The 27,091-nt window shown below is 44.0% G+C and overlaps 1 protein-coding gene across 3 annotated transcripts in view; it reads left to right on the plus strand.

The window, feature by feature from the left end:
* Positions 1-26,470, plus strand: part of ADGRE1 (adhesion G protein-coupled receptor E1) — a 64,318-nt gene extending 37,848 nt beyond the window's left edge. For 2 of the 3 annotated variants that reach the window (XM_036459681.1, XM_045589178.1), the window contains 4 exons: positions 2,546-2,637; positions 7,082-7,250; positions 7,367-7,471; positions 12,013-12,312. In XM_036459681.1, coding sequence (XP_036315574.1) covers positions 2,546-2,637; positions 7,082-7,250; positions 7,367-7,471; positions 12,013-12,018 — 372 coding nt within the window. In that variant the 3' untranslated portion in view covers positions 12,019-12,312. Of the gene's footprint in view, positions 1-2,545; positions 2,638-7,081; positions 7,251-7,366; positions 7,472-12,012; positions 12,313-26,458 lie in introns of those variants that run through there. The other variant, XR_004991833.2, reaches the window with a different exon arrangement.
* The last annotated feature ends 621 nt before the right edge of the window (positions 26,471-27,091 follow it).

Raw genomic sequence — 27,091 nt, forward strand, 5'->3', positions numbered from 1 at the left:
CTGCTTGCTCCCCTGCCGGCCTGATCACCCCTAACCGTCTCTACCTCAGTCCCCGCTACCATTGCTTTGTCCAGAAGGCAGTCGGACATCTGGAAGATGTCCGGTTGACCTGGTCTAATTAGCATATTACCCTTTTATTAGTATAGATGACATTGGTGTATTCTATTGCATGCTCACAAAAGTCTGGTTTCTTTTCATTACATGTATTTGTCCCCATTTACCCATTTGCCCTCTCTCCCGCCCTTCTTACCCTCTGGTAACTACCATTCTGTTATCATAGAGTTTGTTTTTGTTTTGTTTTTCTGGTTGGTTACTTCTGTTTTATGTTCTACCTCTGAGTGAAATCATAGGCATTTGTCCTTTTCCGTGTGACTTATTTCATCAGCCCAATAACTCTCAAGATCTATCCATGTTGTTGAAAATAGCAGGTGCAAACATTTAAGATCTACCCTTTCAGTAAATTTTAGGAATGCAACAAGATATTGTTAACTACAGTCACCATGGTGTAGATTAGATCTGGGGAAATCCTCATCTTGCATCAGTGAGACTTTGTAACCTTAGCCCAACCTCCCCTTCCGCCCCCTCAATTTCCTCCTCCACATCCCTGGCAATCCGGGCATCCGAGGGAGGCTGAGCAACAACCATCTCTCTCCTCCTTGGTGCCAACCCAGATTCCACAATCTTTCGAGATGATCTTTGTCACCCCTGGTGGCTTGTTTCCTTGTGTCGCTTGTCATTGTTAGTTATGAGCTCATATGTGGCCAATCTAAACATTGGGAATTCTTGTAGCTGTATTCCTCCAGAGGGTTTTGCTCTGACTCCTATCTGATTTTCCAGGGTCATGTTATTCCTCTTCTAGAGCTGCCAGAACAAATGATCACACACGGGGTAGCTTAGAACAGTGGGATTTTGTTGTCTCAGTGCTGGAGGCAGGCTGGATCTCTGAAATCAAGGCGTTGGCTGGGCCAAGCGCCCTCTGAAGGCCTTGGGGAAGGATCTGTCCCAGTTCTCTCACCAACTACGGGGTAGCCCCAGGCTTTTCTTCGCCTGTAGATGTCTGTCTGCTTCCTGTGTCCTCACATCGTCTCCCGGCTGTGCATGCCGGTATCTTTGTGGCTGACGGCCTCTTCTTATAAGCACACCAGGCATCCTGGATCAGGGCCCAACTCCATTGACCCCGTTTTAATGTGATCACCTCGGCAAAGACCATGTCTCCAAATAAGATCCGAGGTGCTGGGGATTAGGGCTTCCACCTATCTTTGCGGGTGGGGTACAGTTCAACCCATAACAGGGCACCTGTCCTGAGTCCAATTTCCCAGAGGCATCAAGTGGAAATACCCAGATGAGATCACCCAGATGAGAACAGCAACGGCTGTTTCTCCAGAGATTGCTCTAGGAAAGGAGTCAGGTCATCAATTTGTTAGTTCCAGAAGCAGGCGGAGGAGGGAAAGCTGGATAGATGTGGAAATGGAAGCCTCGGGTGTGCCTGGATCAGAGGTGGTGAGCAGGGGGACCTTGTAGGGGGGCTACAGCACACACTGGCTTTCTACTTTTGGTCCTAAGCTGGAATCAAGGGCAGAAATGAGGGAGGCTGCCGATTATTAACCGAGTCCTGGTTGATTTGAATCAGTGGCTACTGCCCTTATAGCTGAGCTTCTTGGAGCGGTTACCAAAGACTGGGCCAGAGTTCCATTTTGAAAGATGGTTTGGCCATGGTCTGTTTTACCAACCAACATTAAATGCAGACTGTGACGAAAAATGAAAAGCATTTATTTGAGCAAAAGGAGTGGCAGCCCTGGAGACACAGGTTACTTAGATATCAACCTAAATTGGGAGAAGAGAGGCAGGGTCTATACTAGGGGTGTCGAACTCAATCAGAGAAGGGGCCAAAATCTAAAATGCAGCCTAAATCGCGGGCCGAATGGTTTACTGAACAGTCATAAACTGTCATTGTGATGGAAACGCAGCGGAGTACAGTGATGACAGCGCGGTGCAGGCCACATTGCAAGGCCTGGCGGGACGGATTTGGCCCCAGGGCCTTGTGTTTGACACATGTGGTCTATACAGACAAAAACCCTAAAGCGGAAGTCTTCCCAGGCCTGGTTAGTTTCCATACCAAGGGAGGAGGTGGAACTGGGAGTTTCCCTGTGGTTCCAGGATGTTTATGGCTCCGCCTTGAGCTGAGTTTAGCAACAGGTTAGCAACTTAATAGCAGCTCTGAGAACTGAGGCACAAGTTGTACAGAGGCCCACTTTGCTTGGAGCCTCCTGAATCTATTTTTAAGTTTCTTTCTTAGTAATGCTTGCTCCATTTCCCCCCATTTTTTTAAATTAAGGTATTATATGTGTATATATCTTACCATTCCCCCTCCACCCCACTCCCATACATGCCCTCAGCCCCATTTGCGTCCATTGGTTATGCTTAAATGCATGCATACAAGTCCTTTGGTTGATCTCTTATCTCCCCATGCTTGTTCCATTTTTTTTTTTTTTTTTAAACAGCTTGTGTATCCAATCCCTCAGTCCCTTTTGCTTGACTTTTGTAGATCAATTCCGTCCTCCTGACTTGGACATTGTGGATCCTGAAGCAGAAACTTTCCAGCGTCAATGCTGAAGTCTCCACACTCAAAGACACCAGGTGTGGTCCCTTCTTCCTCTCTCTCTTTTCCCCGTCTTCCTTCTTTCTTTCCACAAATGAGTACCTTTGCCTGGTCTTCTACCCAAGGCAGAATAGCGTAGTGACCCAGCTCAGCCGCTTACAAGCTGTGTGGCCTTAGGCAAGTTACACAACCTCTCTGAAACTCACTTTCTTCATCTGTAGAATGGGGGTATTGGTATTACACACTTTATGTGGCTTATGAAGCGCTTAGCACAGGTGTTGCTCTTGAAAATGGATTCTTGTGGTGTCATGAGAAAGGAATTTCAAAGGGCATCTGTGTGGGAGACATTTAAATGTAGTGGCAAGATTTATCGGGGTGAAGGAAAATAATGACTTGGGGATGTAGAGGGGACAGGCTCTAGCAGCATTTGATAATCCTTGGTAATCATATATATATATAATTAGAGGCCAGGTGCACAAAATTTGTGCAGGGGAGTGGGGCTGTCCCTCACCCTGACCTACGTCCTCTCACAATCCAGGACCCCTTGGGTAGGGTCCCTAGGCCTGGCTGGGGCTCAAGGTCTATTGGGGCTTTCCTTCCCCAGGCTGCCAGCACCTGGCCCCATCCCCACCGCTACCACCGCTTGCCATCTGTGGGGCACTGTCCCTCCCCTCCCTGGCCACCTGTTGCCATCCTCTGCAGGCGACAGGCGTGGGGTGCCATCGCTTGGCTGGCCTGGGCCTCCCTTTGTGAGGCAATCTATCACAGGGCCCCAGATCAATAGCAGCGGAAGAGGGAGGCTCCGCCCACCACAGCACCGCAGGCCAGGTAGCCTGGGCCTCTTTCTGCTGGGAGATCGTGGGACAGTGGCGGAGCTCCCGACCAATCGCATCGCACCCGCCTTGGCTGGCCTGGCGCCAGTGCGTGTCATAGCGTGGTTGTCTGGAAGGTCGACTGGACTGTCGTTCTGCTGTTCGGTTGTTTGATCGATCTCCATATTACACTTTTATTATTGTAGATAAGAGCAAGAGTGCTTTCAAACTATCCAACCTACTTCCTGTTTTTTTCTGGGCTTGTACTGGGTCCTCCCCCAAATCCATCCCTTCTGGGGACCTCCCAGGATTCAGTGCCCTCATCCAGTGTGATTCTTTTCCCAGTCTTGGTACATCCCCTCTGTGGTTGCCATCTAGGCTCCTACAGCACATACCTCAAGGTAGAAGGACCTCTCCCTGAGCCACCTTGGCTTCTACTGTGCATGTGCCTAGGTAAGGAGTTTGCTCCTGCTCCCCGCGATAATCCGGGTACCTGGCTGCTTGTTCCAGGGGAGATGCTTTCTGCATCCTCTGGGGGTTAAGTCCCAGGGTGGAGGACGTGGTGGTCCCCTGGGGAGCCTGTGAATGCTGTAACTTCCTAGTGAAGCAGATTAATCTCCAATCCAGCTCCCTCACTCGTTAGGCTTCATGCTTGATTCCCTTTGTTCCCTTCCTTCATTAATACTAACCAGCTCCCGATGCTAACAGGTTACTAGGAAAAGTGTTCCATATATTGAACATAGGTTGACATGTTTTCCAATTACTTTGTACACACTTATATGTGCACATTTGCAAAAACAGAATGCTATTTTATTTGTATTACCAGTTTTCTCTAACATGAGTATTTTTAAATTTAATTAGAAATTCATCATCAGTCTCCTCCCCTTAATTAAATTTAAATTTAATTAGAAATTCATCGACAGTCTCCTCCCCCCAGTGTAATTCTTTACTGCAAATGAAGGGTTGCTGGCTAGGTTACCGGGATTTGTTAGTTTCAATGTGCAACTGAGGGAAGCAAAAGCAAGAAGGAGGCCCTGCTGATTAGAGCGTCAGCCCACGCATGGAAGGGTCACGGGTTCAATTCCCAGGCAAGGGCATGTACCTGGGTTGCAGATTCAATCCCTGGCCCTGGTCAGGAAGCCTGCAGGAGCCAACTAATCAATATGTCAACACCCTGCTGTCTGTCTCTCCCTCCCCCACACCCCCTCTCTTCCTCTCTCCTCTTTCCTCTCTCCTTTCTCCTCTCCCTCTTTCCTCCCACTCTTTTTAAAAAAGCAATAGGGAAAAACCCCTGCAAGGAGGAGGGCAATTATACATAATTCCAGGATGTTTATAGCTTGGCCTTGAGCTGAGTTCAGCAGCCCATTTGCAACCAGGCCCAAGTCTTGCAGAGGTGCCACTTCCCTCTGAGCCTCCTGACTCCACGTTAATGACTCTCTTAGCAGTGGTTGCTACCTTTTTATTTTTTCCATTATCAGACCATTTGTGTTTCCTAACTTCATCGCTCAACTGATTTTCATTTCAAGAACCTGCTGAAACCCAGACACCGTAGGTGTTATTATCAGCAACCTGCTCAAGTCCTCTGCTTGTTATTCTGTCAGTGTCCAATCCCTAATCCATTTTGAATATATTTTTTAAATGTTGTTTGTAAAAAGTTAAAGGAAAAAGGTCGAAGTTAAGACTTGCAGTGATAAGAAGAATTAAGTAGTGTAAAAGATGCCAACCAATGGCTGACAGTTGTTGGTGCCATCAGGAATCTTAGTTGGGGACGTGGTGAAGAAAGAAACATTCAGGGCACAACAGTTCAGCTGTGATACTGCATGGCTGTGTGGCGTCGGTCCAGGCCCTCTCTGGTTAGACAGCTCTGCACTGCTCCAGGTGGTTCACTTTGCACTTCACCGCTCTGCTCTGCTCTGCTCTGCTGAGAGATCTACAGTGTTTCCATTCAGCCAGGGAGGCACAGCCTTCTGTTTCGGTGGAAAGGAAAAGTTTGCTCTCTGAGCCAGAGTGAAGTTGGCTTCTATGGACAGAATTCCTCATCCCTGGTCCCTGATTGGTCCATCCTCATGCAAATGAAGATTCCAAATCCTCACAGTCTGATTGGTCAGAATAAAGCTCTTCTGATTAGCTGGAACTGTGCAGCTCTGCCTGGATGGGGAAAGTCTTACTGCTAGTGGCTAAAAAAGGGTTCCAGGAATTCCTTTATAAGGGCAGGCTCAGGTGGCAGAAACATGGTGCAGAAAGGCCGTTCAGCCTATAGGGAGGCAGTCCAGAGCCTCCAGTGTGCAGTGTATGTGACAGGCCCCTGCACAGAAATGGCTGCTAGGCTGTTTTTAAAAATGTGAGCCTGGCCCTAGCTGGTTCGGCTCAGTGGCTAGAGCATTGGCCTGTGCACTGAAAGGTCCCAGGTTCAATTTCAACCAAGGACACATGCCTGGATTGTGGGCTCGATCCCCAGCATGCAGAATAAATAAATAAATAAATAAATAAATAAATAAATAAATAAATAAAAATAAACATTTGAGCCCAATTAACCACCAGGAGCTCTTCTTAGCAGGTGTCTTTTTTCCCAGAGTTCACAAAGAGAACATGTGCAAAGTAATTCCCTCTTCCTTCCCTGACACCCGCAGGTCCCCAGACCTCTCCCCCCTTAAGCAGCCATTATCCCTCAAGTTGAGTTTTCTTCCAGAAAATTCTATACTTATACATCCTCCCTCTTTTACATAAGTGGCAGGATACTCTACATATCATCCAGAACTTTTTACCCCACATAATACATAGTTTATTTCTTGTAATACTTAAGATTAAACCTAACAAAAATGCTTATTTTGTGCCACACACTGTCCTATGGCTGAATGGTATTCCAGTGCAGGGATGGGCCACATTGTGCTGATCCACTCATATTTTGATGGTCATCTGGGTTGTTTCCAGTTGGGGGAGAGGGAAATGGAGAATGACTGCCTAATAGGAATGGGTTTCTCTTTGGGTGATAAAATGTCTTGGAACTGGGTAATAGTGATATTTGTACAAGATTGTGACTATGCTAAACACCAACGAATAGCACACTTTATGGTAAAAACAGTGATTTTTATGTCATGTGAGTTTTACCTCAATAAAAAAAAGGGCTTTGCCAAAGCCAGTTTGGCTCAGTGGTTAGAACGTCGGTCTGCGGACTGAAAGGTCCCAGGTTTGATTCCGGTTGGGGGCATGTACCTTGGTTGCGGGCACATCCCCAGTAGGGGGTGTGCAGGAGGCAGCTGATCAATGTTTCTAATTCTATCCCTCTCTCTTCTTCTCTGTAATAAATCAATAAAGTATATTTTAAAAAATTTAAAAAAAGAGGGGGCTTTATAGCATTTTATACCATGGCTTTACTATTGACAAATGTGTCCCAAATTCATGGACATGTGGATCCTTCTGGCTTTCAGACAATTGCATTAAATATGTGTTCACGCATCTTCATGCCCAGGTGTGTCTGTAGATGTGTTGCCTTTCAGGTGCCTGTCGAATTTGGTGTTCCTACCTCTAGCCTTGAAGACTCTGCCCCACGTCTATTCGCACCCTGGTGGCGGGTCATAGAGTGGCAGCCTCAGACCACTCTTGGGAGCATGACCCCCAAGGACCACAGCCACCTCCCAGTACCTTACCCTCTGCAAATCTTCTCCCCCAGGTTGCTGACGTTCAAGGCCTTTGCCCAGCTCTTCATCTTGGGGTGCTCCTGGGTGTTGGGCATTTTCCAGGTAGGCCCCATCGCCAGTGTCATGGCCTACCTGTTCACCATCATCAATAGCCTGCAGGGAGCCTTCATCTTCCTCATTCACTGTCTGCTCAGCCGCCAGGTATGCAGCTGCTACCCTCCCTGTCCTGACTTCCCCCCTCCCAGGGGACATGCCTGTGGAGCACACTTCCTGCCCCTGAGAGTGACTCATCACCTCATGTCTGTCTCCAACTCCAGGTCCGGGAAGAATACAGGAGATGGATCACCTGGGAGGCCAAACCCAGCTCCCAGTCCCAGACCTCAGGGGTCTTACTGTCATCCATGCCCTCCACTTCCAAAACGGTGAGAGACTGGGTGTTTGACGCAGGTTCTGTTGGAGGGCACTCCTGCTTCTTAGCAATACTAGACCCTGCTGTATGTCAGTACCTGCAGTGAGCTAAGTGTGTCCACGTGTATTAGCTCACTGGTGAAGTGTGGGGCTCAGGTGCCAGGCTACCTGGGTTCAAATCTTAGCTTTGCCTCTTAGGAGTTATGTGACCTGACCAAGATAAAATCCTGACTCATATAGTTATAAAATGAGCATACGTTAAGGATCTTGATTCTACTCACTAATCAGTGAGGGAATCAAGCAGATGTTATAATTGGCTCAAAAGAGTAAGTACAGACATGTATATGCATTATGTAATATATGTTATGTCTATTTTACATGCATTGTATATAATATTTGGGTATTATATATCATGCAAGCTTTTTACACATTATATATTAACACTAGAGGCCTGGTGCATAGATTCAAGCACCAGTGGGGTCCCTCGGCCTGGTTTGCACCCTCTCGAAATTCAGGACCCCTCAGGGGATGTCAGACTGCTGGTTTCAGCCCAATCCCTGCAGGCCAGGCTGAGGGACCCCACCCATGCATGAATCCATGCACACGGCCTCTAGTATGCATATAAGATTTTTGTTTAATCTCTTCCCACACTCTCCCTTCCCCCTTTCCCTCTGAGATTCGTCAGTCTGTTCCATGTTACCATTTCTGTGTATTGAGCATCTGCCCCCTAGTGGTCATTGAACATTATAGCTACCAGCCGAAAGGTTGCTTAAGCTTTTATATACATAGATATGCATTATATAGTATATACTAGTGGCCTGGTGCATGAAATTTATGCACATTTAAAGGGAATTAATTAGAGGAAATACTTTAATATTACTACTTGATCTTTCTCTGTAATAGAAAAGTCAGAGATGAAAGAAAATTAGTAAAATGTATATGAAAATCTCCCTCCTGTCAGAGTATGGGGCATATCTCTGGACTCAGAGTCAAGTCCCCACCCACCCATGCATGCTTCAAAATCTCGAGAGACCCAGGCCTGGCTGGCCTCACCCCCATCAAGCCTTGCTGGGTGGGGGGGTGCAGCCTCAGGTTCCCAATCAAGCCCTGCCAGGTTGGGGGTGTGGCCTCAAGTCCCTGACCGGGCCTCAGGTCTCCCAGCCCTGGTGCAAGGGCACGAGGGCATGATGATCATTTGCATATTAGCTTTTTATTGTATAAGATTATGTATATATTATATATGTGTATACATTACATATGCATTATGTAATGTGTATTGTATAGTATGTGTGTGTGTATATATATATATATGTGTGTGTGTGTATATATATATATATATATATATATATATATGGCTGGTTTTGCATTCTATTTTGAGCCAGTTATTACATCTGCCTGTTTCCCTCATTGATAATTATATATATAAAATATACCATTTAATTATACATAATACAACTATACATGCAGTAATAAATATACATGAAATTATAATAGAATATGTATAATTATACATATATATGTTTCCCACATATGTATACATGGATTATAATGCATATGTACATAATTTCACAAGTATTTAAATGAATGTGCAAATGGAGGTAAAATTGCTTTTTCCACAGAATTATTTTACCTTGCTGACGGTTGTTTAAAACATAGAGCGGTATGCCCCGCCCTCTCCGCTCCCCGCCACCCCCCATCGTCCTCCTTCCCGTGCTGCCCAGCCGGAGCCCAGCTGTGCAGCCACAGCCCTGGGCACTACGGAATCCTGAAAGTGCACCTTTTAAAAGCAGGATGGTTTATGCTGGCTCTAGTGATGCCATTAAGAAGAAATTAGCATTAAAGTATTAAACCTGAGTAGCAAGTGAATGGCTTGAATGCCATAAAGGACCGTTCAACACTTGGAGAGAAATTGAGAGGCAACGTGGTAGCTTCATTGGAAGGAAAACCCTGATAAAATGACGGTCAAGTGCCATGTGGATCCGAAGGCACTTCCCTTTCTCCAGCCCAGACCATTGGGATAGTGTTAGTTTTTTGTTTTTGATTTTCCCCTTCCCACTGCGGCCTTCCAACACAATGGATGAAGGAACCATCATTCACATGAGCAGGCTATCAGCGATTACCATTAGACTGTTCAATACCGTTACTTTGATGTAGAACCCCAGGAATGCCTTCCCATGATAGTGTAGCCAAAACAACTGGGGACATGCCTCCCTTGCAGCAAGCACCCCGCTGGATGTGATTGTCAATGTGACTAGCTTAGAGTACTGCAACGGGTAAGCTAATGGAATGCCTGGAAAGTATTGCCCAAGGGTCAGATGGTAAACTTCATTCAGTATTATTTATCGTTGCACGTGGTTGCAGTTCTGTGAGGCTTGGCAAGGCTGTTTTTGTGGCATGACAGCATGGATATAACACTATGCATTGAAAGCATTTTTTTGTTTGTTTTGTTTGTATTGAGTGTAACTTCCCACCTTTAAAAGGAACGCCAGTTAACTTGTGTTAATTCTGTCATCAACTTATCCTAGGAAGTCAGTGTTCATTCCTGTTACCTGCATACCTGCTGAAAAGAAGTAGCTGTTACTAATGCCCTTTTGTTTTCCATTGAGTGCACACTACTGAATAAGTGTAGGTAGGGGTGTTATGTTTACCATGTAAGTCTTGCAACACTGAAGATACTTTATCAGTCATGATGGCAATTTTTGAATAAAAGAGCCTTAATGGAACGTTGTTCTGAGATCAAACGCCCCACTCTCATAAAAATGGCCACTTTGCAAAAAAAAAAAATTTGTGATATGTTTTATAAAAAACATACATATATACATATATATAGTTATATATAGTGATACCTTTTATAACTCCCACATAGGGTCCCTCTGACAATGCATTGTTTTTCTGTTGAAGCACACATTTTTGTCTGCACAACAAAACTGATACTCTATTGGCAATGACCCCTAAAGTTTAAATGTGCCGTCCAGACCCCTGTCCTTAATTCTACACTCATATAACCAACCCCCTACTAATGCCCCGACTTGGGTAGGTGTCAGAAACGTAGCATGTTCCAAATGAGCTTCTGACCCTCCCACCACCCATTTGCCCTCTGTCTAGTCGCTCAGCGTGAAGCCATGGAGTAACCCTTGACTCTGCATATCTTCTCACCCTCCACTTCCAACCAATCAGCAAATCCTATTGCCACTTCCTCAAAATGTGTACAGAATCGGACTTCTCTTCTCTCACTGTTTTTATTCTGGTCCAGGTTCTACGGTCTCTAACCAGGATTATGGAAATAGCCTCCTAAGCTCTTCTGCTTCCCGGCCACCTTTTCCCTGCCCCACCTTTGGCATGCTCTCCCTGTAGCAGCCAGAGGGCTCTTGTGAACACAGGAGTCAGGTCGCCTCCTTTCTCTGCTGACAGCACTCGGAGGCCCCCACCTTCCCCAGAGTAAAAGCAGAAGTGCTCCGGGTGACCCACAAAGCCCTTTTGCTCTGACTCTTTTTCTCCCCGATTTCACTCTGCTCCACCCATACGGCCTGCTCGGATTCTTCAAACATGCCAGGCTCTCTTCCTCCTCAGGAACTTTGAGTTGGAAGCTCACTGTCTTAGATGCTTCCTGTCTTGCTACCCACAGGACCAACCCCCCACTTCCCTCGCCTCCTTCAAATCTTTATTTCTATCATTTCTTATCTTCAGAGTTCTTTTGACAGCTCTGTTTTGAACTTCCCCCTCTTCTTCTACCCTGGTGATCATGTTTTCCCTGTCTCTTTTTCCTGTTTTTTCTTGGGTTTTCTTTTGTTTGTTTGTTTGTTTGTTTTGCATGGCACCCCACTTTCCAACATGCTATAGCTCCTTATTTATTTTATGACTCATGGTCTTCCATCCTCCACTAGAAAGTTTTATTTCTTTCACTGATATATTACAAGCACTTGAAATAAGATCCGGCGGTTTAGTTAAATAGGGAAGTGTTTTTCTTGCAAGAATAGAAGCCCAGAGTTAGGGGTTGCTGGTATTGGTTCTATTGCTTGGTAGTATCATAAAGGACCTAGACGCTCCCTAAGTTGCCATTCCACTAGCAGCATGTTGGGTTCCCATTGAATCATTTTCATGGTTGCAAGATGACTGCCATAGCTCCAGCCATCATGACCAAGGTCAAGGCAGGAAGAAGAGGGATGGGCAGAAGCAGCCGTCTCCTTCCAGTTCTCTCCCTTTAACAGGATACACCAGGTTTCCCAGGAACCTCCGCGGATTTCCAATTCATCTAAATGACCAGAACTGCATCGCGTGACCACCCATAGTTAAAAAGGCATTTGATAAATCAAGTATTTGGCTCTCTAGCTTAGAGAATGGGAGTTATCATTGGTGAAGGGTTTGAGAATAGTTCTTGAGTTTGCCAACAAGGCCTGCCATGCTAGGAATAATCACTGTTAACATTTCAATGCGTATCCTTCCAATATTTGTTGCTGTATTATCTCTATATTTAGAAGACCTTTGCCCCTTATAGTATGACCCCTGGAATTGTATCTGTACTAATCCTGCTGCTGATTCTGATTTCTCTTCACAGACTTGAAGCCTTTTCCTGCTTTTCTCAGACGAAATGGAGCAACATGGGAGGAAAGCAAGTGTCTACAGGAACCTGTCCTGAAATCGTCTCTTCCTGGCTTAATACAAAAGTACAAGATCACACCGACTCAAGGGTATCCTGGGTGATACAGAGCGGGGATCAGTGGAGAGTCTCCCCATTGTTTTGTGTTCTGTTGGGAAGCGAGAGTTTCGTTGCCAGGTGACAATTTCACCTTCTGTGTTCTGCAAATCTTTGCCTTTCCAGAGTTTTGTGAAAATTGTGCAATGGCATGAGCAAGATGATCCGGCTACCTTTTTGGTTGTTTTTTTGTTTTTGTTTTTGTTTTTTTATGTTCACTGGTGTGTGGCTCCAACAGTACCTCTCTAACACCTACCATGTGCCTGACACAGCACAGTGCTCAGTAAAGGATTTGCCACTTGACTGGCTTACCCTTTGACAAAGATGATTCCTACTTTCAAAGAAATGGTCAGTAAAACTGTCACGACAGTCCCAGGGGCAAACAAAGCACAGGGACATATAGGCTACTTTGACAGAAGCACGGGGGAGTTATGTGGGTAAGTAGGAGTGTTTGGCGGAGCAGGACTCTAGCCTCTCGTGAAGGGGTTGAAGCACTTGATGACAACAGCCTTTGGAAAGTGTTTTGGTTTCTTGGGACCTTTTAGAGAACCAACGTTTCCCTTCCTTCCAGGAACTGTTTTTCAGAGTAGACAGGATTTACCCTGCTCACAAAGGTATCACTGTCCCACCTTGCTCTCCAGCCCCCATAAAGTCTGAAGTGCCAGGAAGGGAAGAAGATGGAAATTTTAACTGTAGAAATCTTCCCTTCATCCCTACGCAAAGTGTGGTCCATGGGTCAGTCTCACCTCATTAGAAGAGCGGGATCTCAGATCCCACCCCAGATCTGCACAGTCAGAACTTGAATTTTACTGAGATCCCCAGGGAATTTGTGTTGTATCCCTGAATGAATATTCTAGAGTATGCTAGAATATTCTTCTGCTTGCCATGATGATAGCCAGAAAGGAAACATCTTGAGTTTAGGACTTCTACATGCCATTCCCTCTTCATAGGACACCTTTCCTGAAAATTTGACCAATTTCTGCCCTCACTTTGAGTCTCAGCTTAGTCATCACTTCCACCAGGAAGCATTCACTGAATCTGAAATAGGATTAAATGGCACCTCTCTGTGTCTCCTAAGGCTCCATGCTTGTTAGCCCTGTATTAGAAGTTTTCTTTTTCTAGGGTGTTTCCAACATGGACTCTGTGAGTGCAGAGGATTATACTTAGTAGAGTCTCAATAAACATTGGATGAATAAATGATTGCTCTCCATTTTGCAGGCAAGGAACCTGAGACTCTGAGAGGTTAAGTAACTTCCTCAGCCACAGGTTTCGACCTCTTGACCAAGAGTTCTTCCCATCCTCTTGACTCTCTTCCCCTTTGATCCTATAAACTCTTAGTTTGGGGATGCAGAGAAAAGATTAAATATTTACTTTGAGTCACCTTCCTATTCAGGATTCAATTAGTTCAATAATGATCACGTGTAAGACAATTTGATCACGAAACTTGATGGAGGCTCAGTCTTTGTCATTTGAGGCAGTGACAGCTTGAGAGGGGAGCTGGGACATCTGATCATTTATGATAGGTTGGCCTTGAATGCTTGGCTTGTCCCGAGTGTTCAGTGCAGAGGGGATAGTTGTGAGGGATATTGAAGCAAGAAATGGCCTGTTTTTTTTTTAAAATATATTTTATTGATTTTACACAGAGAGGAAGATAGAGGGATAGAGAGTTAGAAACATCGATGAGAGAGAGAGTCATCGATCAGCTGCCTCTTGCACACCCCCCATTGGGGATGTGCCCGCAACCAAGGTACATGCCCTTGACCGGAATCGAACCCGGGACCTTTCAGTCCGCAGGCCGACGCTCTATCCACTGAGCCAAACCGGTTTTGGCAATGGCCTGGTTCTTAACCATAGGCAACTGTGGTAGGTTGAGTGCATCAGTGGCCTCAAGAATGGTCTCCATCTCTCCATACCCACTTCCCTGTAACTTTGTAACCACTCCCTGCTCTGACTCTGGCTTGGCCCTGAAATTTGCTTTGGCCAATGACATTGTAGCAAACAGGAGTCCAAGAGAGGTTTCAACACGGGATGTGCATTCCTTCTTGCCTTTTGCATGACTGACCTTGCTTGCTTTTGCACTCCTGCCTCCACCATGAGAACGCGCCCAGGCTAACCTGCTGGGGGGATGTGAAAAACAAATGGAGGGTTCAATAATAAAGATTTTAAAAACAACAACACAAAAACAAGTGGAGGAAGGCTCAGTTATCCCATTATAGCAGCTGAGATTGTCCTTACCCAGCCAGCTTGTAGCTGACTAGTCCCAGGAGTGAGTGAGCCCGGCCAAAATCAGCACATGCCCACCCATGGACTCAGGGTCAACAATCAAGTATCATGGTTTTATGGCAGCATTTCAGGAGTGGTTTGCTAGTAAGCATTTCTGACTGATAAACATTGCTGACTGATAACAACCAACGGATTGCCAACATTTTGCATTTGATTGCAACAATTTGAGTACAAAGAAGGGTCTGAGTCTTCATTTCCTCTTAGTTATCAGGATGTGTAGATCTATATGCTTGAACAAAGTTCTTTCAGACCCAAGGCTCTGTCTCTACCAGTGTTACATGTTTCTCTAAAACTGTTACATGTTGCTCTAAAACTGCCCTCAGGGGCCCTGTATTTCCCATGTAATTTAATAAAGCTGTGACCTCCACTGTAGGAATTTTTCTTACTGTAACATCAAGCTGCACTTGTTGAGTTCCCTTCCTCTGTGGTCTCACTTGCCTCCACTAGAGGGAGAAGAGACTCAATAAAAACTGCATGTTTCTCAAATTCCATAAACATGAAATAACTTTGCCCTCCTATAATTCAAATAATTTATGGTATCCAAAAAATAGAGATCCTTTCTCTCAAGTGATATTTTTTTGACCACCTACAATGTGCCTCTCTCCACTGAAGAGCAAAATAATTGAAAAACTGATAAGTAAGGATTTTAAAATATAAAACCTTACTCTAAGTTTAAATGTTTTATTTAACCTCCAAACCACAATTTATTAAAATTTGACTTCTTGGTTAGAAGCAAACTCATCAATATTATCAAAATCAAGTTCTAGAAAAATGTTAATCATTAAAAAAAATACTTCCCCAGCTGGTGTGGCTCAGTGGTTGAGCATCGATCTATGAACTGGAAGGGTCACAGTTCAATTCCTGGTCAGGGCACATGCCCAGGTTGTGTTCTTGGAAATCCTTGTTTATAATCCTTGATTATAGCCCTAGCTGGTCTGGCTCAATGGATAGACTGTCGGTCTGTGAACTGAAGGGTCCAGGTTCGATTCCAGTCAAAGGCACATGCCCGGGTTGCGGGCTTGATCCCCAGTAGGGGGCGTGCAGGAGGCAGCCCGTCTCTCTCATCATTGATGTTCCTATCTCTCCCTCTCTGAAATCAAAATATATCAAAACACACACACACACAAATAAACACCACACTGATTATGATAATAATCTAGTAGTTGCATATGTCTGTAGGTAGAGGGAAAATCATGATATAGCAATGCCTGATGTCTCACACCAAGTAGAAAGTTGCCTTTCAGGTGACCTACAATAGGCACACCTATGTTATTTTGAAAGCTTTATTTTTCCCACTTGTCCCACTGAGAACATCTTTTCAACTCATCAAACCTCCAGAACTTTGTTGTTCCCCTGATGGCTGCATGGTAATCTATGGATCACATGTCATAATGTATTTAACCTGAGTTTGCATCATTTCCAACTTTTCAGTATTATGAACAATACTGTAATGAACATCTTTGAGGTACATTTTAAACATTCTATTTAGATGCTCCTGAAGTTACTAGTAGTTATCCATGGGAGGAAGCTTAGGTGTCTCAATGTCTGGTTAAAGAAAAACAACTGCACAAATTGGTCAACTGTCAAAAAGTAAAACATCAGAAGTACAGTAATTTGGATATAACTTAAGATCTATGTGATTGATTAATGTCCAGTGTAGTTCAGAGTTCAGGATCTGAAGAGAGGACCGCACGCAAATGAAAAAAATGAGACAAGAAATAGATATTTGGAAAAATTGGAGGCCAGGCGGGCAAGCCCAATGCAAGAGAAAGGGCTTCTCAGGTCTTGCCATCCTTTATTCAGTTTGGGAAATACCTATAGCCCTTAGGCAGGCAGTTTCCAGTAACAGACATCTTATCAGTAAGGATTTACGTAACTGTCTGGTGGGGAAGTTGCTTCAGCTACCTTGTCTCGACTAAACAGTGGGTGCTTAGGGTCGCTGTTTAGTGGAGACAATGCCAGGGTTCAAGGGTCACCAGCATTCCGGGTTCCTTGTCCTTGTCCACACCTCTCTGCTAGTGAAGACAATAGACAGTTTCCCACAGATCTCCTCATAGAAAAGCTTCCCATTGTGGGTTCTAAGTCATCTGGTTACCTCCTGTCTTCAAAAATCTGGTCCATTCTACCTAAAGTTATCAACCTTTTCTCTGTATTTCTTGGCATGCTGGGCAATCTGATGTTCATATATTGTCCCCAGCTTTCCCACAAGTTCCTTGACTGAGTTATCTAGAAGACTGGGTTCACTGTTTAATTCAATAACATTTGTTAAATGAATGTGTCATGGAAAGAGAGTCAGAACAGGGCACTGTTTGAAGGATGATTCTTGGTTTTACAAAGACAGCCGTCGTTGTTTAAAGATAGGCATCTGTCTTGAGAAATGTATCATTAGGTGATGCTGTCATTGTATAAACAACACAGAGTGCACTTCCACTGACTTAGCTGGTCTGTGACCACCATTGCACCTGCCGTTCGTTGTTGACCAAAAAATGTCATTATTATGCAGCGCATGGCTGATATGTCTTGTTTCTTCAGTCACCCAAATACTCTTGTTTAAGTTTCTACTAGTAGTACTCTAGTAATTTCATTACAAAGACTATTTTTAAAATGACAAAAGGCAACTCGGGTCAGGTTCCTTGAAAGCAGAGCCTGAGACAAGGATTTTGTTGCCTATGACTTACTGAAGGACCTCTCTGAGAAGAGAGAAAGAGACGAAAGCAGAAAGGGGTCGAAGAGGATCTGGGTTCTTCTTGATCCCAGGGTGAGCTCTGGAGCATGAATATCCTCTCAGGACCAGTCCCATTTCGAGGCAAGGAGACCAGCCTTTTTAACCCCCCTGCCAGTCAGTTATTGGCTGTGTGATCCCCTCATGGGGAGGGGTGAACAGCTTCCATTTGGCTGAAACAAGTTTTCTGTAGAAGGGACAAGCTGGCTCCATTAGGGAATTAAGGATGGACATCAATAATACCCACTACAGTCCTGGCCCGTGTTTCTGAGTGGTTACAGCCCTGGCCCACACACAAAATGGTCTCGGGTTTGATTCCCAGTCAAGGGCATGTACCTGGGTTGCAGGTTCGATGCCCGCCCTGGTCCAGGCATGTGAGGGAGGCAACCAATTGATGTGTCTCTTTCAACATTACTATTTCTCTTTCTCTTTCTCTTTCATCCCCCCATCCTAACCCTCTCACTCCTTCACTGTCTCTAAAAAACAATGGAAAAAAATATCCTCAGGTGAGGATTGACAACAACAACAACTATGGCCCATCTGGTGTTGCTCAGTGGTTAAGCCTTGACCTATGAACCTAGAGGTGGCCAGTTTGATTCCTGGTTGGGGCACATGCCTAGGTTGTGGGCTGGATCCCCAGTAGTGGAAGTGCAGGAGGCAGCTGATTGATGATGTTCTCTCTCATCGATGTTTCTATTTTTCTGTCCCTCTCTCTAAAAATCAATAAAACATATTAAAAAAATACCTACTTCATTGACCCATCCCAACAACTATCTAATATGAAAAGAGTCTTATTGATCACTTAAATACTTGTTTGATGCTAATTGTAATGAGATTTTGAACTGCATTTAAAAAGTGTTTCAAATGATGCTGGAAATGTCTTAGACATTCGGGGAATGCCTTCCTCTTACTAAAAGATCTTAGAGCTTGTATCCACTTAGCCTTATTGAATCTAGAATGCAATGGCTTTTATTGTTTAATATATACCATTAATAAAGTGCTTTCATCTTTAAAAAAATTAAGAAGTGTCAGGAGATATTTCTAATGCTGATCTTGGAAGGAGCATGCCTTCTCTTTTGAAGTTTTATAATGTATGACACCTAATAGTACTTGCCATTTCACCCCCTGAATAATGTATCACTTCATAATCAACATTTGTTATATAACCATCTGTGCCCTTACTTCATGAATAATTCCCAATGTCAATAAAATATAATAACTCTCAACCTGCATCTGTCTGTGCTGCTAATATGGGCTGGCTCAGTTTACACGGTGAGCTTTTTGACCAGAGGATCTCAGAATGTGTTCTTTCCTCTTCCCTATTTCTCAGAAATATCTCATTTCAGGAGTGTGTGAGTGTTGCTGGGTTACTATCTGGTCTCTGCTCAGGGTCAGTTTCCACCATCCTTCTTTACATCCTCAACCAAGCCCCTCACATGCCTTCTCCTCTGTTATCTGCCCAGCTCAGCACAGCAATCTCCATCCATGGCCAGGTTAAGTCCACTGAATGCTGAGATTCATCCTGACTGGTTCACATCCTAGTGTGGGGCTGCCACGGTCTCCTGGGCTCCCGAGCTGCTGTACTTGGGCATAAAGTCACCTCTGCCTCATAAACACCACGGCACTATCTCTCATTCTACCCGTTCAATTCAGGGACCTCCAAGTAGCCACGTGGGTCTGCTGGACAGACTGTCCATCCGTCTGCCTTCTCTCTCTTTTCCTTCCAGTGGGATCTTCTCAAAACCTCCATACATATCTCTACTTCTACAGGTTTGGGAGGTGATATAAGTAAAGTGACCAGATTCTTTCCAATCTTTCCAAAAATCGGGACATTTTTAAAATGCAGCAGGATGCAGGAAAATTGTTAAAAATCGGGACTGTCCCACCAAAAGCGGGACAATCTGGTCACCTTAGATATAAGGTGTATCCCAATTATTTGCCAGAGTGTTTAATTCTGTCAGGTCCAGCCATAACGCCAGTGACACATAGACCAGAAAACCCAGGAGGCTCGAAGATGTTAAGAAAATGTCACAAAGTCATTTATTTGTTCGTCTTGCAAATATTTATTCAGTATCTACTCTAGAAACTGCGGCTATGATGCTAAGCAAGTTGTACATTGTCTTTCCTGCCATGGAACTTGCATTCTCATGGTGGGGAGACCCAATAAACAAGGAATGAAGATCTACATGGGCTGGACGTCTTCTGTGAACCCCTCCAAATCCATGCGGATGATGCCTCAATTGCTGACATCTGATTATAACTCTGAACTTCCTTGGGCTCTGGTTTCCAGGGCTTTTGGCCAATGGGAAACATCGAACATCAGAAAAAGGGAGGAAAGGTCTTAGTTCCCTCCCTGTGGGTTGCCATGGACTGTCTGTCCCTTGAAAGATGACTACAGCTTCGTGATCTGGTGCTCCCAGTCTTTTTTTTTTTTTTTTTTTAACTGACCTCGTTCATGGGTCGATGCTCAACCACTGAGCCACATCGGTAGGGCTCAGAAGTTCTTCTTCTTCTCCTCCTCCTCCTCCTCCTCCTCCTCCTCCTCCTCCTCCTCCTCCTCCTTCTTCTTCTTCTTCTTTTTAATATATTTAATTGATTTTTCACAGAGAGGAAGAGAGAGGGATAGAGTTAGAAACATCGATGAGAGAGAATCATCGATCAGCTGCCTCTTGCACACCCCCTACTGGTAATGTGCCCACAACCAAGGTACATGCCCTTGACCAAAATCAAACCCAGGACCTTTCAGTCCGCAGGCCAACGCTTTATCCACTGAGCCAAACTGGTCCCGGCCTGGTGCTCCCAGTCTTAATAGTTAAATTTCTTACTCCTTGTCCATTATGATGTTTTCTCAAAAGCATGGCTTGTAATTCTTAAACATCTTCAGCCTACCCTGTGATTTTATTTCTATATGAAATGAAAAGAAAATATGGAAAGCTTTGGTTATGGAATTTTGGAGATTAATATATGCATTTTTTTTGGCATGAATTACAATACATTCTTGCCTTCCCACCATCAACTTGAGTGTTGTAATATAATAACTACATGATCATCACAGAGATAAAACAAAAGCCAATGTTATCTGGATTTTATATAAAATAATGTCTAGCAAAATCCATAGGTAAAGGGTAGGATTTTGCCCAAATCCAAACGGGTCAACCAAGTTCCTTGCTTAAGCCTGGATGGGATCAGTAGTTTACTTATTATTTCTTTATTTTTTATTAAGATAAAACACACATAACATGAAATTCACCATTTTAACCACATTAAAGTGTACAATTCAGTGACTTTTAGAATAGCCAAAGTGTGCAGCTTTGTTAAATAAAAAAATTTAAATTTATTTTAAATTAAATTCATTGGAGTTACATCGGTTAATAACATTGTATAATTTTCAGGTGTAGAGATTCTAATTTGACATCTTCGACATACTTCTAACCACTCCTCCTGTGAAATACCACTATTTCAAGGCACAGAAAGTTAGTTTGCTGAGAAACAACCGTTAAATGGCTGGCAAAGAAGGAAGTGGCATTGATGTTTTGTGCTTGAGTTCCACAGTTTGGTGGAAGATGATATTTCCTTTTTTTTTTTTCTTCTCCGAAATGTGGCTTCCTCTTTTTATTACAGTTAATACAACAGGATTGGCTTCTGGTTAAAATGAGTAGAGCTGATTATAGTGCTAAGGTGTGTATTGGTGGTCTACTTGGCAAGAAGCAGTTGATCCAGACAAATGGGTTAAATGAAGATACTGAACAGGGTGAACAGATACAAGGTGTGTGGGGTGTTTCCATACCAGCAAGCAACTCTCCAACACCAGCGAGGTGTCCTATCATTCCACTCAGTTCTGCCACCATCTACCTGGAGACAGTGTCTGCAAGTTCAGGGCACAGTCCCACGAGGCTGCCCCCAGGCCCTGCCACTTCAGACACCAATCTCAACTCTAGGTTGTCACCTGCTTCTGACCTACTGGCTATTGAGTAGAGGTTCCCATGACTCCCTCCTTGAGTTCCATTAATTTGCTAGAGCAGAACTCAGAAAAACATGTTATTCATTAGGTCACCAGTTTATTAGGAAAGGATAGGACCCAGGAATTGCCAGATGGAAGGACAGGTATATGAGAAAGTGTGTAGAGCTTCCATGTCCTCTCCAGGCACCGTTCTCTCCCAATCTCCAGGTGCTCAGAACCTGGATGCTTTCTGAGCCCTGTTCTGTTGGATTTTACGGAGGCATCATTATATAGGCATGATTACATCCTTGGCCATTGATGAGTGCAATGTCTAGCCCCTTATCCCTCTGGTGAAACGGTGTGTGTGTGGCATGGTGGTGGACTGAAAGTTCCCACCCTCTATTCTGTGCTTGGTTGGTTCCCCTGGCAACGAGTCCCCGTCCTTAGGTGTTTTCCAAAAGGCACTTCAGTAACATAAACTCAGCTGTGGTGGAAAGGGACTTGTTATGAATAACCAGACACCCATTTCACCTTCAAGGCTCGAAAGTGATATCCAGAACTGAAGACAAAACCAAATACTCTAATAAAAGATGCTCCCATTGATCTTATCACTCAGGAAAGTCCAAGGATTTTAGAAGCTCTGTGCCAGAAACCAAGCAAGATCAATGATCTATTTCTTATGATAAATTACAATCTCACAGCAGGGCTGAAGGGAAGTGACAAAAGATGGTGGGAGGGGGAATGCTTCTCAATCCTTGGCTTGAAGGGGCAAGGGGAGGGAGCACTTATAGAAACCTGGAAAGGGCCCTAGCCTGTGACAGGAGAATCCAATTGCCTGGGAAAGAAATACCCCATCTTTCTCTCTTCTCCAGTTCTCTATTCTCCTTCCACGGCTACCATTGGTCAAACCCAGTTGAAGACAGAGCACAGGAGGGTCCTGATGGTGCAGTCTGGACAGGACAACCTCCCAGTGCACAGCACAGGAGGATGGAGAGCAGTTTCTTTACAACTGCCCAGCGTGAATTGTTACATGCTTGATAAAGTTTGCAAGGGAGTCACACCTCTATTCTTCAGACTGAGCATTTTCTCCCTTGGTTTGTGCGAACTACTGGAATCCTGTGATGGTGACAACCTACTGCTCTACCAAGGGAAGGTGAGGCACCTGAAGCAGGGATTAAAGAGGAAGGTCATCAACACACCCCCTTGTCTGGTGGCTTCTAGTTTTGTCAGTTTTCATTTGTTCATTGGCTCATGGGCCACTTCACTATTTGCATGAACCCCTCATTGTGTCCAAACTCTCCCAAAGAGACATAAACTGGATGGATGGATCAGTTAACATCCAATAGAGAGGATGGCCTTACGGTAGACTTCTCTGCTGGGCCACCTCCTAGGCCCAATCAGCTGTGATTGGGAGTTGAAGTCATGTGATATCATGCCTGACAACATGTGTGCAAAGTACTCCTTCCACTCTACTTTATCAACTGAAAAATAATATCGATTAGGTGTTTTGTCACCAAAAAGGAATTATTCAGGAAAAAGAATGGGTTGCAACCAGTGTATGCAGACATGGCAACCCACGTGCACACTCTGACCTGTGTGCCGAGATGAAGGGGTATACATAGAAGGGAAAATAGAGTTAAGGGGAGGGGAAATTAGAACCACAGAGTTTATCTATAAACATAGAATTCTTCGGGCAGTGTTCTCTCGGTTACGTTGCGAGAACTTCCATAAACCCTAGTTCCTCCCATAAACCCTCCTGACTAATTATGTTTGCCTAAAGTTCCAGTTAGTCTTTATCAATTTTGTGAAGTATATCAGTTAGCCTTGGCTGTGTAACAAATCACCCTCCAAATTTCTTTTGCTTAAAGCAACAGCCATATTATTTTGTTCATGATTTTTTTGGGGGTTGGCTAGACATTTCTTTTGATCTAGTCTAGTTTGGCTGGTCTCTGATGGGCTCTCTTCTGCATTTTGGGCCAGTTGGTGGGTCTACTGGTGGCTGGATGATCTTGGATGGCCTCACTGGTGGTTGGCAAGTTGGCAACCAGAGTGCTGGATTATTGACTAGTGAGACTTGTTTCTCTTCCACATGCTCTCTCCTCCTCCAGAAAGCACCTTAGGCTCATTCACACACACACACACACACACACACACACACACACACACATATATATATAGTGATCTCGGGGTTTTAAGTGCAGCAAAAGAGGGTGAGCCTCAATTTTGCAAGTATTTCTCAAATCTCTGTTTATTGTTTCTTTGGCCCGTCACATGGCCAAGTTTAGAGTCATCCCAGGATGACTGCAAATGAAGAAGGGGCATTCTGGCATCTGTTTGGGCTAGTAATCTGTCACATGCAGAATTAGGTTGTGAGCACTTGGGAGGCTCAGAATTTCAGGGACTGTTGGTACAGGCCTTTCAGGTTAACATTCAGACTGTTCACTTCAGCTCAGCTGACAAGGGTAGGCTTAAACTCTCTTTCCTTTGCCATATAAAAGAAACCTTTTGAGTATCACATGCAGCAAATACTTTGAGTCTGACATGGAGGGACAAGCCCACCTACAGAGCCATATACAGGTGGTAATTAAAATATATATTTTTGATAATTTAAATATTTTATAAAAAGAAATGGGACCCTGAAAAAGGAAGATATTCATGTCAGAGATAATAAGGCAATGTTTCATAAATGTACTAAAACCAAGATAAGGAGTAAATCGCTGGATGTGTATTTGGACTTGTCAGAGTAGGGGATATTGACCATATTTTTGCTGGATCTTACCAAGATTCTTCTAATGCAAATGAGAAGAAAATTTCAGGACATCATGCTAATGGGACCAGTCAAGAATTTTACCAGCCAAGTAAGTGAGTGTGATTATGTTGGGTAACCCTATCTCAAAGACCAAGAATATGGGCATGCCATTTTCCCTAAGTGGTAAACTGAGATGGAATATGAGAAAAGAAAACTGGGTAGCATGGTAGGTACACTGACTCCTACTCTGGCCTTCAAGTGTCTCACTAAGAAGTTCATCAACCACAGGGAGCATCCTGGAAGCTGAATCCATTTCCTTGGTGTAGGTGGCACCATTCTCCATTACCTGGTTTCCCCACTGGACACCATCACCATTTCCAAGTTCATTTTCTGAGGCACTTTATATGGTCCACCCTGGTAATATGCTACCTAATGGTCCCTGCATTATGCAAACTCCCCTGCCAACACCCCAGCCTGCTCCACCCACAAGGCTCCTTGAGAAACTAGAGATCGAGATAATAAACCATGTACTTCCTTGTTCTCTTAGCTCTGAGAAGCTCCCAGACTGGGTGAGAATCAAGGGATTTTCATCCTGTGGGTAAGTAGAAACTGGCTAAGTGTTTTTTTGTTTGTTTGTTTTTTTCATAGAAAATAGAAAATATTTCCTGTGTAACCTTGACTCTAGAAAAATGTTCTGCTTTGGAAAATTTTCCAGGAGACCTCATTACAGGTCTTGTGGCTTTATTTTTTATTATTATTTTTTAAATATATTTTATTGATTTTTTTTTACAGAGAGGAAGGGAGAAAGATAGAGAGCTAGAAACGTCGATGAGAGAGAAACATCGACCAGCTGCCTCCTGCACACCCCCCACCGGAGATGTGCCCACAACCAATGTGCATGCCCCCGACCGGAATCGAACCCGGGACCCTTCAATTTGCAGACTGATGCTCTACCACTGAGCCAAACCGGCTTCGGCTGTGGCTTTATTTTTTTGAAAGCTGCTTTGGGTGCATCTTCTTCAGGTCCATTTGCCCAATTCTGCTCAGATGAGGAGTGGGCCTGCATTGCTTTAATACACTCCAAAGAGATTAAAGATTTTAAGGGAGACTAAATAAGAAAGGTGCAAGATACGGTCTAAAGCAGATGCAGCACATAATTCATTTGTTGTTAAAAATGAGAAAACAAGATCTGAAAGTATGAGTGACTTTCCCGGGGTCCCACAGTGAATTACCAAACTATATATATGTATGTGTGTGTGTGTGTATATATATATATATATATATATATATATATATATATATATATATATGATTTTTTACAGAGAGGAAGAGAGAGGGACAGAGAGTTATTAACATCAATGAGAGAGATTCATCAATCAGCTGCCTCTTGCACACCCCCCACTGGGGATGTGCCTGCAACCAAGGTACATGCCCTTGACCGGAATCAAACCTGGGACCTTTCAGTCCACAGGCCGACGTTCTATCCACTGAGCCAAACTGGTTTTGGCAAATTACCAAACCTTTTCACACACCACACACCTCATCCCCTTAAACACCTCACACTCAGTGCCAGGCAGACAGGGAAAGAATTGTCTATTTTATTTACAGCCAAAGGATCTACAGGTTGGTGGGGGTGTTTTTTTTTTAGCCAGCTGCTGTGACTCCATGGGAGGGTAGGGGGCTCCTGAAACCAATTTAGTGAGTACCCACCAGCATTTCAGAAGGAAGAAAAGGGCTGTCGTAATATCAGAGGCTGCATATAGTTGATATCGATTTGCGAAATTTGGTTCAGTTCTCTTTCTTTCTCCCACTATCTCTCTGGTGCAAAATGTATTTCTTACTGTGGGTCATGGCCAAAGCTCTCCGCAAATCAGCCTTGACATATATGTGGAATCAGCCAGATGCAGAAAGACAAAACCTGTGAAACCTCAGTAGTCACACACACAGAATCAGAGAGTAGGATGTAGGTGCAGGCAATGGAGAGAGGAAAATACGAGAGATAGTGGTCAAAGGGTATACAGTTTCAGCGATGGAAGACGAATACATTCTGGAGATCTATACAGTATAGTATGCATAGCTGACAATACTGTGTTGTGTACGTAAAAACTGCTAAGAGGGTGGCTCTTACTACACACACATCATGAGGGGGGTGGGGGGGATACTTTGGGAGGTTGAAACTGGGCAACCAATGGTTTGGGGCTGCTTTTCACTACATGAGTCAATTAAACATATTTGAGCATTTATTCCAATAATGCTGGCATATGGGAGAGAGAGAAGCAGGTCACCCATGAAAATCTGCTCTGCACCCCTCCATAAGCCAAATGCTTATATGGGGGAGAAGGACCAAGACTCCATGGGGAAGTAGGAAAAGGGAATAAGAATAGGTATGCAAAAGGAATAGAAATGGATATTATAGTCATGGGGAAGTAGGCAAAGGGTATAAGAATAGGTATGCAAAAGGAATAAGAATGGGTATTACAGGCATGGGGATTACAGGCATGGGGAAGTAGGCAAAGGAATAAAAATGGGTAAAATGGTCACAGATTACTGGCAATATGGGCAGGGGTTGCAAAGGGCGGGAGCAACAAGGTTGTTAATCTTTCCATGGTGACAGGCAGATCTCAGATAGGGAGTATGGCCCAGATCCTGGGACATACAACTCTCAGTCAGATTAGAATGTGTTTTCTCTAATCAGAACAGAACAATCACAGTTAACAGATCATGATTAATACTTCTTGATAGCTATAGTTAGTTCCCACTATTCTATTTCAGCCCCCGACATGGTGATGGATATGTTTATGGCTTGATGGTAGTGGTGGCTTCATAGGTGTGTACTTTTCTCCAGACTCATCGAGGTATGTACATTGAACATGTATAGCTTTTTACATGCCAATCATTCCTCAGGAAAGTGGTTTTACAGAAAACAAATAACATCCAAAGCAGCACTGTTAGAGGTCTAGCTGTTCTGGGAAACATTATCACCTCTTTCACATAAAATACCCATTTAATTTGGTTTCAAATGAGATCTCAAAAAAGAATTATCCTTTTCTAGACAGGGTGTCTTTTTAAAAATATATATTTTGTTGACTTTTTTACAGAGAGGAAGGGAAAGGAATAAAGAGTTAGAAATATCGATGAGAGAGAAACATCGATCAGCTGTCTCCTGCACACCTCCTTTTGGGAATGTACCCACAACCAAGGTACATGCCCTTAACCAAAATCAAACCTGGGACCTTTCAGTCTGCAG

Source organism: Pipistrellus kuhlii, unplaced genomic scaffold (assembly GCF_014108245.1).
Source record: "Pipistrellus kuhlii isolate mPipKuh1 unplaced genomic scaffold, mPipKuh1.p scaffold_m20_p_30, whole genome shotgun sequence".
In the NCBI taxonomy this organism is placed as follows: domain Eukaryota; kingdom Metazoa; phylum Chordata; class Mammalia; order Chiroptera; family Vespertilionidae; genus Pipistrellus; species Pipistrellus kuhlii.